This window comes from Pseudochaenichthys georgianus, chromosome 16, assembly GCF_902827115.2.
Source record: "Pseudochaenichthys georgianus chromosome 16, fPseGeo1.2, whole genome shotgun sequence".
Classification (NCBI taxonomy): domain Eukaryota; kingdom Metazoa; phylum Chordata; class Actinopteri; order Perciformes; family Channichthyidae; genus Pseudochaenichthys; species Pseudochaenichthys georgianus.
Window position 1 is genome coordinate 34568466 of NC_047518.2, and position 15992 is coordinate 34584457.

A 15992-nucleotide genomic window follows, 5' to 3' on the forward strand; every position below is an offset into this window, starting at 1 on the left:
CAGAAACAAAAGCACTTGTAGCAATAGCAACAATGTTGATATTAGTGCAAGAAAATGGAGAGTCAGGGAGGCTCATGATTATAGTTAATTATTAAAGATATGAAAGAGCAGTCACTTGGGAAGACTGCAGGATTTATGAATAAAAAAGAGTATGTGCCGTCAGAGAAAAATAGAAAAAGACAGAAATAATATAATATATGATGTGGAAGGAATATATGTTTTATAGAGCGTGAAGTACACTTCTCAATATGGCTTTGTCGCTGCATCAGCACTCCTAGAATTGCATTAGTTTTTCCACACAGTCCTAACCACAAGCATATCTCTGGGCTCTGATAGAATATTTATTTTCAGCAGTTTTCTGACCATAGACAGGAGTCTTTCCGGGCAGAATGACGATGATGAGCTGCAGTCCGGCGTATGTGTTCTTCAGGTGTCTGAACATGGGCTCCACGCTGTCCGCTCCCTGGGCGTATTTACAGAAACATGGCTGACCCTGGATGGGCATCCCAGCATCCTTAGAGATTTTACGCAGCTGGTCTGTGAAACCCCTACAGGAGGAGGAAGAAGCAGGAGGTCAGAGTGGAGAGTGAACCGAGTGAAAGTCAAAACACTAGCTTGGGTCTGTTCGGTGGACAGAATATGAATGAGCACATGCAGAAATGTTGTCAGCACAAAATAAAATATTGTTGTTTATTTAATAGCAAATGGTATATCAATGATGTTTGATATAATAAAGTTTTCTTAAGTAAAGTTTAACATTTTGACATTTTTAAGTGCATAATTGCAATTTCCATGCAGCATAAAGCCGTTTGCAGTTTTTACAGTACGGATGTTTTTAATCTAGCCAGGGACTATCAATGAAAACTACTCTTTTATCAAATCTGGTATTGTAACTGTTATTTGAGCACTGTCCTTTTGTTATTACCTAGTTAAGATATAATAATAATAATAATAATAATAATAATAATAATTAGCTGTGCAGCTGCTGATTGAAGACATGCTCCCATTCTTTAATTCATCATTTGAAACAGAATATAGAAAATGATGCTACATTACAATCTCTTAAAGGTAGGGTAGGTACGAATGGAGAAACCGGCTCGAGTGCGCTAGAATTTGAAAGTACGCAGCTGGAAAAAATCTGCCTCTTCCTTCAGACTTCCTTACAGAGCCCCTCCTCCAACACACACGAATGTGCACATGACCAATGAGGGCACGAGATAAGTTTGTGCACAGATGGAAGGCTGACAGGCAGGTAGGCCATCCAGTTACTTTAGCCGGGCCGGCTAAAATGATTGGTCGTGCTTTTTACAGCATCACGGCTTCCACAGATGACATTTATTTATGTATTATTGTCAAAGCATTTAATGTATTCATTGCCATCGGGATGTTAAGAGCATTCCATGGAATAGACAAAAATACACACACAAAATATACTCTTACATTAAGATTAATGAGAAATGTAAGTTATTGGGATATTAAACTAAGAATGTCTTTAAAAACTGCACGCACAACTCGCACCTGTTTCGGATTTGTAAGCATACCTGTCTGTACCGACTACCCAGGCAAAGGTCAGAGAATTTAAATGAATGTCTGTATTTATGTGTAATTTGGACTTGGAAGGAAAGGGTTAATGTATGTACAATATGTGAGCAATAACGTGCACATTTGACTGGACTGTAAACTGAGGCGGGTGTGATTTTTATGAACATCTCCATGTATGTTATATATTTGTGGAATAAATAAATTGTTTTTCTTTTTTAAAACTGTACGCACAGAGACAACACAATCTCAGAAAGGGATTTTTAAATTGTTAAAGAAAAAGAAAAAAACATTTGCAATAATCCTACTTGAGTATTTCTTCGCGACACTGCCTCTGTGTGGCGAAGCAGGCGATGGCCCACATCTTGATCTCCACCCCGGTGTGGAACTGCTTCCCTCTCATGTCCCACACCCCGTGGCTGGGCGTAGCTACAGTGCGGTTCTGAAACAACATTGCAGTCTCACCACATGTACTCGTGATTATGTGGGCAAACACTCATATGCGCACTGTTCATACACACTCACGCTTGGACAGACAGTGTGTACTCACTTCCATTCTGTACACACACAAACACACTATTACTTTCTGAAATCCCACAGAACCCATACACACTCTTCATCCATACCAAAATGTATTAACACTCATTTTCATACAAAAGAAAGGAAACATGTCAGTCAAAGAAACATGCAAAAACTATTTGTGCAGGAGACACAACTCACTTACTGATTCAATCAAAAATATAATCAAGTTACATTTAATTGGAGAGTAAAGGGATGCACTATGTGAGTGAATCTATAGTGTGCAAGATGATACTTGGTGTGTGCATCGTGCACAGCACAGTGTTATAGCAAAGATGTTATAGTTCTCACTGATGCACACATCCTAAGGTGTACAGTAAAGGTGTGTCTCCTCAGAAAACACACAGACAAATGTTAATCAACACTGTGGTTCAGTCTCAGTAAAATGCTTCCTAATGCAAAAAATGTTAAGGAAAATTAACATTGCTAAGACGGATCTACTTTATAAGCTATTCAATTATGATTTGGGTATTCTATTGTTTAATTCATAATAGTTATTCTTACAGAGAGAGAAATGGGTTTCGTAACCCATATCTCTCTCTCAAAAATAATAAAAAATGCTTACAGGAAGCTCCTCAATATTTTGTACAAATGTGCACTACTGAGACTCAGCCACACAAAGAAAAAGACTGACAGCATGAAGCACAAACAGAAGCCAGTGTGTTAGTTCCCCTCAGAGACAGTGGAGCAAAACGTGTCAGACAAACAGAGATAATGAGCGTGATTTAAAGGAAGGGTACCATAAAGTGCTCTGTGCTCACCCTGCCGCCATATTGCAGCATAGGGGCAGGTAGCACTCGCCCCGTCACTTGGGCCATCTCGTCGCGAACCTTGAACTGGAACTCCTGCACAAAGGGGTCTGCCTCGTAGTTGGCACTGCGCACCTACAGGGAAAAGAGGCGGGAAAATATGACTCAGGGTCAGGCCGGGGTATACAGCAGGAGTAAGGAACACTGCAGTGCTGAGAGGTATACATTATGAACTCATTAGGTCTAGTGAAATGTCCTATACGTGCTCACTCATTGTGGCTAGTTTTGGTTCAAGGAATAGTTTGACATTATGGGAAATACATGTGTTTGCTTTCTTGCTGAGAGTTCAAAGAGAAGAACAATTGTTTGTTGAAAATCTTTCACAAAAAGTCAAAATATTCCTCCAACAGCATCAGCTGGAGCAGGGGGGGTCAAACTCAAATACACAGTGGGCCAAAATAAAAAAATGGGTACTAGTCGAGGGCCGGACTGGTTCAATGTTTATTGCAAAACGTATTGAACTTATTGCACATATTAAACCTGGAACTAACAAAGCTTAAATGATTGCCTATACAAAACAACATTAAACATTAAATATTCAGTTGCATTCATTTCTTATGGCTCTATCTGCAGCTTTTCCTCAGTCATTTCTTATGATTACATTCACAGGCCAACATCAGCTTCAAAAAAACGATTTCCCTCAAAGAAAAACCAAACATGCCCTGTTGCCGTGAGAAACAAAGTGCAGAAAGAAACATCCATGTAAACTCAGTGTGCTGCTCTGATGCTAGTTCAAGCCAGATACTTGGCATCTCATCTTGAGTGCAAGTTCATCAGTGTTTGGGCTCTGAGCTGAGGAAACCCTCAGGATGGAGTGAAGGTGTGTGTACAATATACCGGCGGGCCAGATCTAATAGTAGTCAGAAATTATCCTGCGGGCCGAAATTAAATCCACCAAGGGCCTGATTTGGCCCCCGGGCCTGGAGTTTGAAACATGTGGGCTAGAGTATGTTTTTTCCCTACTGTTTACTGTATGACAAGCTAGCACAGCTCTTGAGAGAGATTGCAGGGCAGCACTGTTTTTATTAAACATATTTAACCACTACAGCTTGCCTCTGTGCCGTCATTGTTTAAAATACACATTATGATTATGCGTGTAACCCGAATGAGGCATTGCTTGTGTTTGCATGGGTGGTTTTCTTTCATGCTTCTCCTGCAGTGCATAGGACTAATGGAAATTGGTGATTTATCACTAAATGTCAGCACCCTAATCCTGAATGACTTCAAGCTTTCAAGATGTCCAATGATATTTGGATTTACTTTGAATTCACTTTATAGTTCTGACATATCGGACCTATTTCTCTTTTTGTGTTTCCTACTGTCTCTCTGCTGTTCCGCCCACACTGCCCAGACAGTTTCAAGCCATCTAAATGGAAACGCCAACACGCTGCTGTCTGCAATGATTTCCTGTAAGCAAGTCCAGACACTTTTCAGAGAAGAGATAGGGAGATGTGGTTTAATAAGGTAACGGCACACTACATTTGTTTTGTTAATCTGATGGTGGCCAGAGGCGGTGTGCAGGCTGTCAATCTTTCTCTAAACGACGCACTGCAGACACCGTAGCAGCAGCCTCACACATTAAGCCATTACCACTCTGGTGTTCTGTTCACCCTGGGTAGGGCTGTCTTGTAATTGCCAAATGCAATGACAAGCAGGCAGACACGCCTCTGTTAACAATATAAAATGAGAATCTGGAAGAGGTGATTTTTTAAACAAAACAAGTCATTTGACATCAAGATGAGCAGCATGGCAACCAAGTGATAACAAGCGTAGCAACGCAGCAGCCATCCAGGCAGTGTTTTGTCTCTGGCTGTGTCTGAACCAACAATGGATTGTACTTTCCACCATAGGCACTATAACCTTAACTTCTTGAATGTTGGTGTATGATCAGCGCACTGTACAGGAGAAGAAGATTTTCTGCCCACTAGAAACATTTTAGTGGGAAAATTGGACTTTATAAAACGCCATTTGTTTTTGTGTTCCATTTTCTGTGAGTAGATACAAAACATATTGGTAACTATCTTAATCATACACATTTTTGCAATTCTCCGCTCATTGAGAAAGACACTTTAGCCTTTAAATAAGTGTGAAAACCAGCTCTCCCATCTTAACTTTCCTACAGTGTTAGCTGAATATATCCTAAAGTTCGACACTGCTACTTACACGTGCAGAAACAGGGTGTCGTGTGTGGAGGGATACTCACCAGCCTGCTGATCTCCTCCTGTCTGTCGGGCGCAGAGCGAGCCGTGGCTTTGATCATCGTGGAGGTCTGATTATCTGTCAGCTTCTTGATGCATCGTTGACCTGCTACAATGTTACACACCTACAAAACATAGGGGAATATCATTTTAGGTATTATTAAGCCAGCAAAAGACCATCTAGCGATGCTTAAGCTTTGTATGTGTGTGCATCTTGTTCATTCAGCTGAACGATACCCAGCTCCCAGGCATACCTGAATGTAACCCATGAAAACGAGGAATAGCAAATCTTTTTCTCTCACCTCCAGGGGCAGGTAGGTGTGCTTCTGCTCCTGGCCCACTTGTAGACAGGGCAAATGTGGGTACTTGAGCTGCAGGCTGTACTTCTCCCTGAAGTACTGGGCTACAGTGCGCTCTACAGTCTGACCATTTTCCAACTGTAGAGGGAACCTGCAGACAAAAGAGCAACTCGGGTCAAAACCTACACCAGAGATGAGGGCAACTGGATCAAATGTATTATTAAACACATAGTACAATTAGGGTGCCCACTCATAGTTATTAGTTGAACTTGAAGCTGCAATATTTATAATGAATTGATGGAGAACATATCAAGCTAAAGTCAGTGAAACCTTCAATGTTCACTTGTTTGCCCGACATGTTGAACAAACAACACCATGTAAGGCAAGCAGTGATGAAGAGAGACCTGGTGGCAATACGGTGACGCAACAGCATTCAAAGGATAACACACAGCGAGGTATAATACTCAGGGTTGTTAAGACTCACTGAAGGTCAGCCGCCGCACACAGCAGCTGCTTCACTATTGGATGACTAAGATTAACCGCATTGTTGTAAGATGAGTCAGCAGTTAATGGTTTATTTGGTGATGAATTTGTGATCGCATCCTCTGTGGTGGTGGGTGTGTGTGTGTGTGTGTGTGTGTGTGTGTGTGTGTGTGTGTGTGTGTGTGTGTGTGTGTGTGTGTGTGTGTGTGTGTGTGTGTGTGTGTGTGTGTGTGTGTGTGTGTGTGTGTGTGTGTGTGTGTGTGTGTGTGTGTGTGTGTGTGTGTGTGTGTGTGTGTGTGTGTGTGTGTGTGTGTGTGTGTGTGTGTGTGTGTGTGTGTGTGTGTGTGCGTGCTCCCTGGCCCCATCCCATCCACACACTCCGCCCAGAGGCGTTCCCTCGCCCACCCGGAGGCTGACTCACGTTTGATGGCTAGCAGGCCGACGGGTCACGTTGCAGACGCGGTACTTCCTCCGCATGGTTCCACAGTGCGTCACCTCCACCTTCAGACCTGGTGAATATCACAAAGTGTTGGAGTAGCATTAGGAAGGTGTTTCTTTGTGATTGGCTGCGACATGTGCTGTCTCTGTTTTCGCTCAAACTCTCCATCTCTACCCCACACACAAGTAATGCACTTTTATACAACTCGTGCATTTTACACTTACCTTTAATTTCTTTGGTGAATTTGACCCGGTGCGAGTCTGTGAGAGGGCGAGGCTGCTCGTCTATGTTGTGGATGTCCAGCACTTCACACATGAACTGGATGACTGGCTGAGCCTTGTAGAAGGCAGTGGCGGACACTGCAAATCAAAAATAAATAAAAATAGATAGAAACAGTCATTTATTTTTGTTATTTGATATAGTAAAAAAATAACTGTCAAACATTGTAGGTGAATTTGAAAGTAAAAGCTGACACTTTAACTGTTTACATGTATAACTCTTTAAAAAGCCAATATGCTCAAAATGGTCTCTACATTTTATCAAAACAAACCCCAAACACAGCTTCGAGTAACAAAGTCGAACCTCGAAAACAAAGCAAATCATCACCGAGGGATGAATATATCTTCTTGAATCTGCAATTATTATGAAGCTCATTAAGAGGCCCATCACAGTGTTTGCGTAATCAGCCCACCGTGTTAAATAAAGAGCAGGAACAATGAACACAGGAAGTGCAGTTCATGCAGCACAAAATATGTGTGTAGATTCTGCAATTCTCAAATAGACAGGCTGCCTTTGTTCTGACAAAAATACTATCTCTTAATAAATAGAAAAACTGAGGCACATGATAGGCGAGGCGGAAAAGCAAGACATCTGAGAGAAATCTAAATCCCGGGGGGAAAGGTACAACATAACTAACAGCATGATCAAAAGAAATCCAAAATGTAGCAGTTAAGGGAGAGTGTTGTTGACCAATAATGTGGCTGCCTTGTTGTGATGCAAGACACCTCTCTGACGTGGTGTTTGATGAAAGCACATCCTTGAGACAGATGATTGTCCTTTCCACGCATTGTGGTTTTATTTCAGTGTTCGAATGAGAATGAGTTATTCTTGCAAATGTTAAAATGGAAAAAGGTATATCACAATTATATGCGCTTTTGATCACCTCTGAAGCTAAGCGTGGGAAGCAGTGTTTGTTAAATTAAATAGGCGTAAGGGCTTGCATTGCAGTTCCAGAAAACCATACAGAAGAGTTGGAAAACAAATGCTATCTGAACACTTTGAGTTCTCGTTTGTCGCTGGAGAGCAGACGACAGACTGGCGCAGCCGACCAACTGATTTCGAGGTGTGACAGGCAGGGCGGGAAAAAGAGACAAAGAGGAAATAAGAGAGGGAAAAATTCAAATAGAGACAGAGGCTTCAAAGACTTTGAGCAAAACAAAAGCTCACACACACACACACACCCACACCCACACCCCCCCCCCCTCCAAGTTCCTCTCGCACAGACCATCTCTCTTGTCAGCAGAGACTCTCCAACAACCCTCTGCAGTGTGCTTACACTGTATGGCAAAACACACTCCATTTGCCCTTTTTGACACTTATTTTCAAACATAATAACGGATTGAAATTCTAGCTCACTATTCCAGGTCATCAAACACGGCTTCTCGACCAACAATACCCAGCACTAAAGCCAATTATCTTTACAGACAATGCTAATGAAGGTAGATTTTTGATATATGTTTTGTAGTATGCCTATAGATTAGCTGCTTCATAAAAAAGTGGTTGAGTTCCCTGGCACAGCACCTTAGTGAAGACAAAGTATGATCGCCTCATTCATTTCAATAGAAATAGCCTTCTATTTTATTAAGTTTAATATTGTTACGTTAGAATTATGTTCAATATTTTCAAACATAACATCACTGAAAGTTAATTGTGTATGCGTACATCTGTAAAAGAATAAATATATCCTTGAGGCTCCATGGCATTCTAATCCATCTGTTAAATGATTAAAATGTCATTTCCAAAGCTTTGAAAGGGGAGCAGAGAAAGCTCTCCATGTGGCTCGACAAGAGAATACATCGTTTTTAAATAAAGATTGGATTACAAAGAAAATAGAGTGAATTTCTTTTTATATTTTATTTATTTGCTGTAGGCAGAAGGCAATAAAGCTTTTGTTTTTCAAGTTTTTTTTTATAGCGAGCAGGCAATATTGTAGGCCGGCAGAGCAACATTAATGCAAGGTGGAATTTGGTTCTCACCATCAATGTTAAGCATCATCTTCCACATGGCAGGGCGCACAGATTGATGGAAACCAAACCAAACCTCCCTCCCACCTCCCAGGGGATGGTCATAGCCCTCAGGTGCCGAGAAGAAGGAGCGACCCACCGGAGTGTACCTGGATGGAGAAAAATAGCAATCATAAGCAAAGGGAAAAGAGATAGAAAAGAATGTGAAAAAAGGACAAAAAAGGAATATGATGCAGGGAGGGAAGGGCGGATGAAAGGAGAAATGTAATATTAGTTCAAACATCCTGAATTGTGAATGTAGGTCAATATGTGTTTAAACAGTGAGACATTTTCAATATGGCCTGAAACTGAGTGAGAGAGGTAGAGACACTGCCTGGACCCCTCCACCTCCGATTACTCTGCCCAGGAGAGACATTAATAAAGATACAGGGGCTACATTTCTCTTGTTGAATCCTGGACTTACAATGTGTCCTGATGCCATTGTAAAGCAATAATGTCCGAGAGCAGGGCTAAATGAAAGGTGTCGCTATAACCACTTTTTAATAATGCTCTGAAAAAGACTTTCATTAAAGGGCTGATGATATCGGGTTCAACCGTGCTCTTGCTGGGGCTTAGGAAAGTGATATAAGTGGAAGATGGTGCGAGGTCAGAAATGGCGCTTCGCGAGAACCCGTATAAGCTGGGTTTGATTTCCGTTGGGATGACAGTGCTGATAATGGGGCCGCTATGACAAAACAAATATATAGTATGTACAACGAATATCAGAGGGATCAGGTCTTACAATGTGCCTCTATCTTTGACTTTATGTTTGCTGACTGAAAAGGAAGGTGGAGAGATCAGGGAAGGATAAACGGACAGTTTGGTTCTGTTCAAATTCTTTAACATGATCTCACCATTACTTTACAAAAAAAGGTCTACTTAGGCGTGTAGCTGTCATTACAAGAGTTAACCTATGAGTCTTAACCTTTATGAAAGCATGGCTATAGTAAAACAGCTCACTTCATGGAGGGCAGGTGTCGCAGCACCACGTCCACTGCGTGCACCGGGTTGGTGCTGATGGGCTTGTCCAGCTCCAGGGGCTCAGGCATGCAGCGGCCGGTCAGCACCTCGTGGAGCATGTGCCAGCTGACCAGAGACGCAAACTTGATGGAAACTTTGAAGGGGCGATCTTTGCCTCCCTCACCTGGTAGAGTGACATCCAGGTCCACCTGAGAGGAGGGGAGAGGGTGAGACAACACAAAGAAGGTGAGATAAGGCAGTGCATTTGGTGAACAAAAGCAGTGTCTGTGAAAGATGTGTATGTGTGTTTCGTGTTGTATGTATGCATGGCATGTGTGATATACTGCGAGTTTGTTTTGTTAAGATTGTGTGCTTGGCTGTACACTTGATAACACAATATGGTTTACATTCAGCTTGTACTGAAAATATATTTTTGTGTGACTTTTTTCCAGCTCACCCCTGCAGGAGCCACAGGCAGCGGGTTGGCTGTGTATAGGCTCCTCTTTCCATCATAGACTGGCCTGCGATCCCCAAAGATTGTCACCTTAAAGTGCTTTACCATTGAGTCGACCACTTCCCTGCACACACACACACACACACACACACACACACACACACACACACACACACACACACACACACACACACACACACACACACACACACACACACACACACACACACACACACACACACACACACACACACACACACACAACACACACACACACACACACACACACACACACACACACACACACACACACACACACACACACACACACACACACACACACACACACACACACACACACACACACACACACACACACACACACACACACACACACACACACACACAGATCGTTAGTCATACTGTTGGCAGTACAATTATTACATGTTTAAACTGTCAAATTAAAGATTATTAAACAAATCATTACTGGGATTTTTGAATTAAAAGGTCACAGATTCAACCCAAACAATATTCATGAGTCCATCAACAGCCATTTTCCTTTTGGAAAGACGTCGTGTACTCACTGTTTGCAACATGCTTTAATTGGATATAATGCAATCGTTTCTAAATGTAAATATTGTATCGGAGAAAGGTGTAGGAAAACTTTCAAATATATGATTCCAGCCTACCTGTTGACTCTCCGGGGGCACTTGTCAGGTGTGATGTCCACCTCGTAGAGGTAGACATCCATCTTGGGGATATCCACCTGGAAGCAGTTGGCCAGCAGCTTGATGGGCTTCCCCATGGTGCCAAAGCCAGGCCGCCGAGGCATGGCGAACAGGGACTGGGCCCCAACGGCTGGAGAAGAACAAAGGGTGGAGGATAAGTGAAAAGGAAACTGTTTTTAGATCAGAGGATGTGCTAAATGTATGTACAGTGAGCACGATTCCCAACATTGACAGTGGCTCATAACAGATAACCATCTTTATTAGTTTGTATATTTAAAATGTACATTACTTCTGAAACTCAAAGTTTAATATAAATTATTTAATTTCCCAGAATTAAACAGGATGCTTAAAAGGAACATGTACTATTTAAAAAGGAAAACATATTATTTGTCGGGCTTGTTAGACAAAAAAAAAGGGAAACCAGATGTAGTGATTTAAAAAGCATTAGATGGTTAAAACCACACGCACTGTAACAAGGTAAAAAGGTGCTTGATGGTGGAGATTGCACAATTAATAAACTTTCAATGAACCTACACTTTCCCACACGTAAAACTACATATGCATGAGAGTTTATGGTGCACCAACTGTATCAGGAGGTACATTGATTGGTTAATGAAGCAGCTTTGATTGTGATAAAATGCATTAATGATAAAAGACTAATCAAATGTGATGACAGCCATCCTGCCATTCAAAATACCTACCATTATCAGTGTCACCCTAAAACGATACAAGGCCAACAATGTGACTTTTCAGAGATAATTACAACTAAAAACATTTAATATCACTGTGGTGGAACAAAAAAAGAGGTCTTCTTAGATGACAGATGTGAAAATGACTCACATTTCAGATAATGCAACCTCTATGTTAACCATTTTCTGTAATTGAGGACCAGCAAGCAAAGATTATGGCATAATTATCAACCTTGAAAAATAAACTACAAACCACTTTCTTTGAGAATAGTTCTACAATAGACTAATAAAGGATGACATGTGTTTGCCCCTGACAGTGTAGTGTGGTTTAACCAAGGCAAATTGATTATTTGTAATATACAACTAAACTATTTTCCTTCTCCAAGAAATAAAATAACGGGAAAAATGAACAAAAGGCTGATAAGTACATATTATAGGCCTCAAATCTCTACAGAAATACATAAATCCTTTGTGTAAGTACTTCAAGTCATCCCGCATGAATGCCGTTCACAAAACTCAGTAACACAACTGTCACTTCATTTTTGTACACAAATCCATCTATTGTAGGGCCTACCCCTACCATCTAAATTAAAGTGGACCTATCATGCTATATCTGAATAATATATTGTAGGGCCATACCTATATAAAACATGTCTGTGAAGTTTTTTTTTCAAAATACCAAACAGATCGTGCATTTCAGCCATGCCTCATTTCGCTCTATTTGCTGTATTCCAGCCCTGTCTTCACAAGGGCTGATTCTGTGGCAAATGAGCTGCAGCTGACCACGCCCCCCTGTAAAGGAGGCTGGCGAGGCACGAACGTCATGTTACCATGCTGTTACCATGCCACGGCAACCCCCCATTCCCCTGATAGGTGGAGAGTTGGCCATATAGGCGGAGCTCCTTGTTTCTGACGTCAGAGATATTTCAAATCTGTATCAGATCCGTTGCAGCCCCGTTTTTAGAGATTTGGGTATGGAGGAAAAGAGAGAGGGTTGTGTTTTCTGACACTTGGTGAGTTCCCTGACACACCGGGGACACATATTCATGTATAAAAGACGTAAAAAAATGCATTTTGCATGATAGGTCCCTTAAGTAAACACAACACCAATGCAGCTTTGAGGGGTAATACTTCAAAAGATTGAACAACAAAGACGCAAAGTATGGGCTCTAAACATGAGAACACATTATCCCTACTGTGTAGACTAGCTACTCACAACAGAAAATATATCTACTTATTGGATTACTCAGTTTGCATATTTGAAGAAAAAAACGGATTTACTGCAGATGCACACAGACCATAAGATGTGTCAGACATGAGTCACTTTGATCCAGAAACAGTGAGTTCTGTAATGTGGCCCTCTCATGTCAGAGCTATTTATATGGCTGCCGAGGCTTGCCTTCCACTTCACACTTAAAGAAGGAAAATGACTATTCTGACGTGCCAATACTCTGTTTGGATGATATAAAGCATTTAGATATCGTTTTTTAACACAAAACTTTAGATGAAACTCATGTTATTGCCTGGAAAATGTTTATTTTTAAGCCTACTTTCAAGTTGGAAGTTTCAGCTACCATGGTGCTTTTTTTTTGTCTCCTTTCTTTTCAGCAGTGGACCTGCCATTCTCTATTCTCGACTAAAAGACTGGGCCAAATGTGTCATTGATAAATGAGAGTCATGGCTGAGTGATTCATCACCGATTTGACTCATAGACTCACATGTGTGGGTGATGTTGGGGTTAAGGGCTCTGCTAAGGGAGAAGCTCATCAAAAAACACCCCAAACAGAACAGAAACCTTCTGTGAGGTAAAAGCAGAAAACATGAGCAACACTGTTGTTTACAGTCCGGCTTTGGAAGTGTTTACTCTCTGCTCGACTATTTTTTCAGTTTCTCCAATGGTGGGCTGTGGAGCGGAGGCTAACGGGGTTGTTGGAGGGTGCAAGCCTCGTGTTTGAAATAACTTGCTGGGATAAAACGGGGAAAAAGAGAGGGGCGTCTGGAATTCCTGCCACGGCTGTCCCTCTCACACTGAACTAAGTGCACACAAACTTTTGTAATGGTAATTCCAATGGGGCCCTGAGTGAAAGTAGTGAGGAAAGCCTCATTTCACGCAGACACGGTGAGAAAAAGAAGAAAGACAGATATTCTGCTAAATCTTTATTAAGCCAGAAATAAACTTGTCACCCACAGATTGTGATTTCTCCTAATTCATTCCCCCCAAGGCTCACTTAGAAAGCCCTTGATAAAAACTTCAAGATGGTTCTCTGGTTCTGAGAGCACTTCTTTTTCTGAAGATCCTGGAGAAGTGGACAAGTAGGAGGAGGATAGCAGGGAGTGGCAGGATTAAAGTGGGCAGGGTTGGTGTTTTCCGTCTCTCACCTGCCTCTCACAACTGGCTAGCATTCGGCATGATTCGCAGAGCCACCACCAAGTGAGAAACGCACAGCGGAGCGTCCTTGAGTCCATGCTTCTGGATTCAGTAGTGGATGAAGTACAGTAGCAATATCAGGGTCTTACAGTTAGAACAAAGACCTCTGCAGTTGCTTTTGTTTCTGTATCACACCACAACACAGAGACCTACAGAAATGTTTAGATGCACTATGGCTTTGTATCAAACTGCTTTAAATGTTCACATTCCGACAAATGAATTATTCCTGAAACACCACAAGCTCCAAGGCTACATAAAGTACTACAGACCAATCTGTGATCACTTCAATGTCGTACACATGGGCAGGGAACAGGCTGTGATATTAAGATGAACTACGCATGTCACACAGATGTGTTCTGCAGATTTTTCTGAATAGCCAATCGGATGCTGATCATCGATCGAGCAACAAATCAGATGCCTCCCTCTTATCTGAACTTCTTGGAAACAGTCTGGCTCTGTTCCCTGTTCAAACTGACATAACAAATGTGTTCTCCGTGGGCAAGAGCTAAGGGGTCAGAGAGTCCAAAGCCTTTGCAGATTGAGTAAGTTGGTCCTATATTTACCTACCTACTGCCACCAGCAATAAAGGGGAATTAAAGACAACTAGTACAGTTAGTAGTTTGTAAGTTTGAGATATGTAAGCAGAGTCAGACTAGCAATGTGGCCAAAATATTTATAGTTAATTCCGTATATTTCTTAATGATGATATGTAATAAAATGAAACATTTGAATTGCCATTAATATTGCCAATATTATACAAACTTTATATAAATATATACCAAGTAAAACTATGGTTGTATTATGCTTTAATCCTGTGAGTGTGAAAGGTGGCTCTTACATGTTGCTAGTTTCTTCTTTCAGAGAACAGACGCTGGGCTGCGGTCAGTTTGAATCTATGTCCCGTACACTGTACTCCAATAGCAACATGGCTTAACTGCAGTAATACAGTATCAAAACACCCATAGAGACTTCTCAAACCACTCCTATGAGTCCTGCAATATACTCCACCTTCCTGCTGTCCAACAGTATGCCCAATATGCTCAAAACACTCGTGCTATTTCATTTGCTAAACACACAGCTTCAGTTTGCTTTAGAATGTGTGTCTGTGCATTACATCTCTGTAGCCTATTCATAATAACCATCAGTCTCAGTATGGATCTGAATTGGTTCAAATGTATCCAGATGCAGCTTCATATAATTACATTTAAAGGAAGTAAGTGAGTCTCATTCTCTTCTCCAACACTATGTATAAGTTATATGAGGACCAATCCACCAGCCAGTAACATCAAATTAGCTGCATCAGTGGTTTCAATGGATAATGTGTGGCGAGCACAAGGGTTGACTTTAATAATTAAACAAAGCTGACTTATCCCATTCAAGTGAGACACCTCAATTGTGCACATGGAATAAATAAACATTCGGCTTCATAACACACCAATAATTGTGTTGCCTTTCTTAGCACGGAGAAACATCTCAGCAATGTGAACTTGTTCAACTCTGCAGCTTTGCAGCACAACACAGTCACACTGTACACAGTGGGCCGAGAGCCAGAGCTGCTGGATGGTGAGAAAAGTCAGGCTGACATCCAGTGACTGCGTCCCCTCTGAGCCACCCCCACCCCCATGTCCACGCTGCTAACGAGTGCTCATGTCCACGCATACAGGCCCACACACAAACACACACACACACACACACACACACACACACACACACACACACACACACACACACACACACACACACACACACACAATATGGCTGTTGTGTTTCTAATGCAGAGAGGTCTGAGCTGTAGGAGCAGTGCTCAGTGGCGAGGCACAATGGCGTCAGTCACAGCGGGCATGACTTAGAAACACACAGACATGCACAGACGTACACAGATAGCTGGCGAGGAAGGACTGATACAAGCCCTGCATGGTCAGACTCCACCCTCCCGTAATCAAACAGAAAAGAGAGTTTTCCCGGCACCCGTGGGAGTCAATGGCACCTCTGTCATAGGTAAAGTAACACAAGCAGCCAGCCACACACCGACAGGCTGATGGAGGCCTGGTCAGTCACAAGTTCAACAACATGCACAAATGTTGAAATCCATCTCAGGAAATACC

At 41.9% G+C, this 15992-nt stretch overlaps 1 protein-coding gene across 2 annotated transcripts in view; it reads right to left on the reverse strand.

The window, feature by feature from the left end:
- The window catches only part of ago3a (argonaute RISC catalytic component 3a), a 36742-nt gene that overhangs the window by 12601 nt on the left and 8149 nt on the right, over positions 1-15992 (reverse strand). Inside the window, exons 2-12 of one of the 2 annotated variants that reach the window (XM_034101514.2) lie at positions 10732-10900; positions 10046-10166; positions 9589-9797; positions 8602-8738; positions 6571-6705; positions 6329-6416; positions 5428-5575; positions 5131-5250; positions 2880-3002; positions 1848-1981; positions 364-548 (exon numbers count right to left, since the gene is read on the reverse strand). In XM_034101514.2, coding sequence (XP_033957405.1) covers positions 364-548; positions 1848-1981; positions 2880-3002; positions 5131-5250; positions 5428-5575; positions 6329-6416; positions 6571-6705; positions 8602-8738; positions 9589-9797; positions 10046-10166; positions 10732-10900 — 1569 coding nt within the window. Of the gene's footprint in view, positions 1-363; positions 549-1847; positions 1982-2858; positions 3003-5130; positions 5251-5427; positions 5576-6328; positions 6417-6570; positions 6706-8601; positions 8739-9588; positions 9798-10045; positions 10167-10731; positions 10901-15992 lie in introns of both variants that reach the window. The other variant, XM_034101513.2, reaches the window with a different exon arrangement.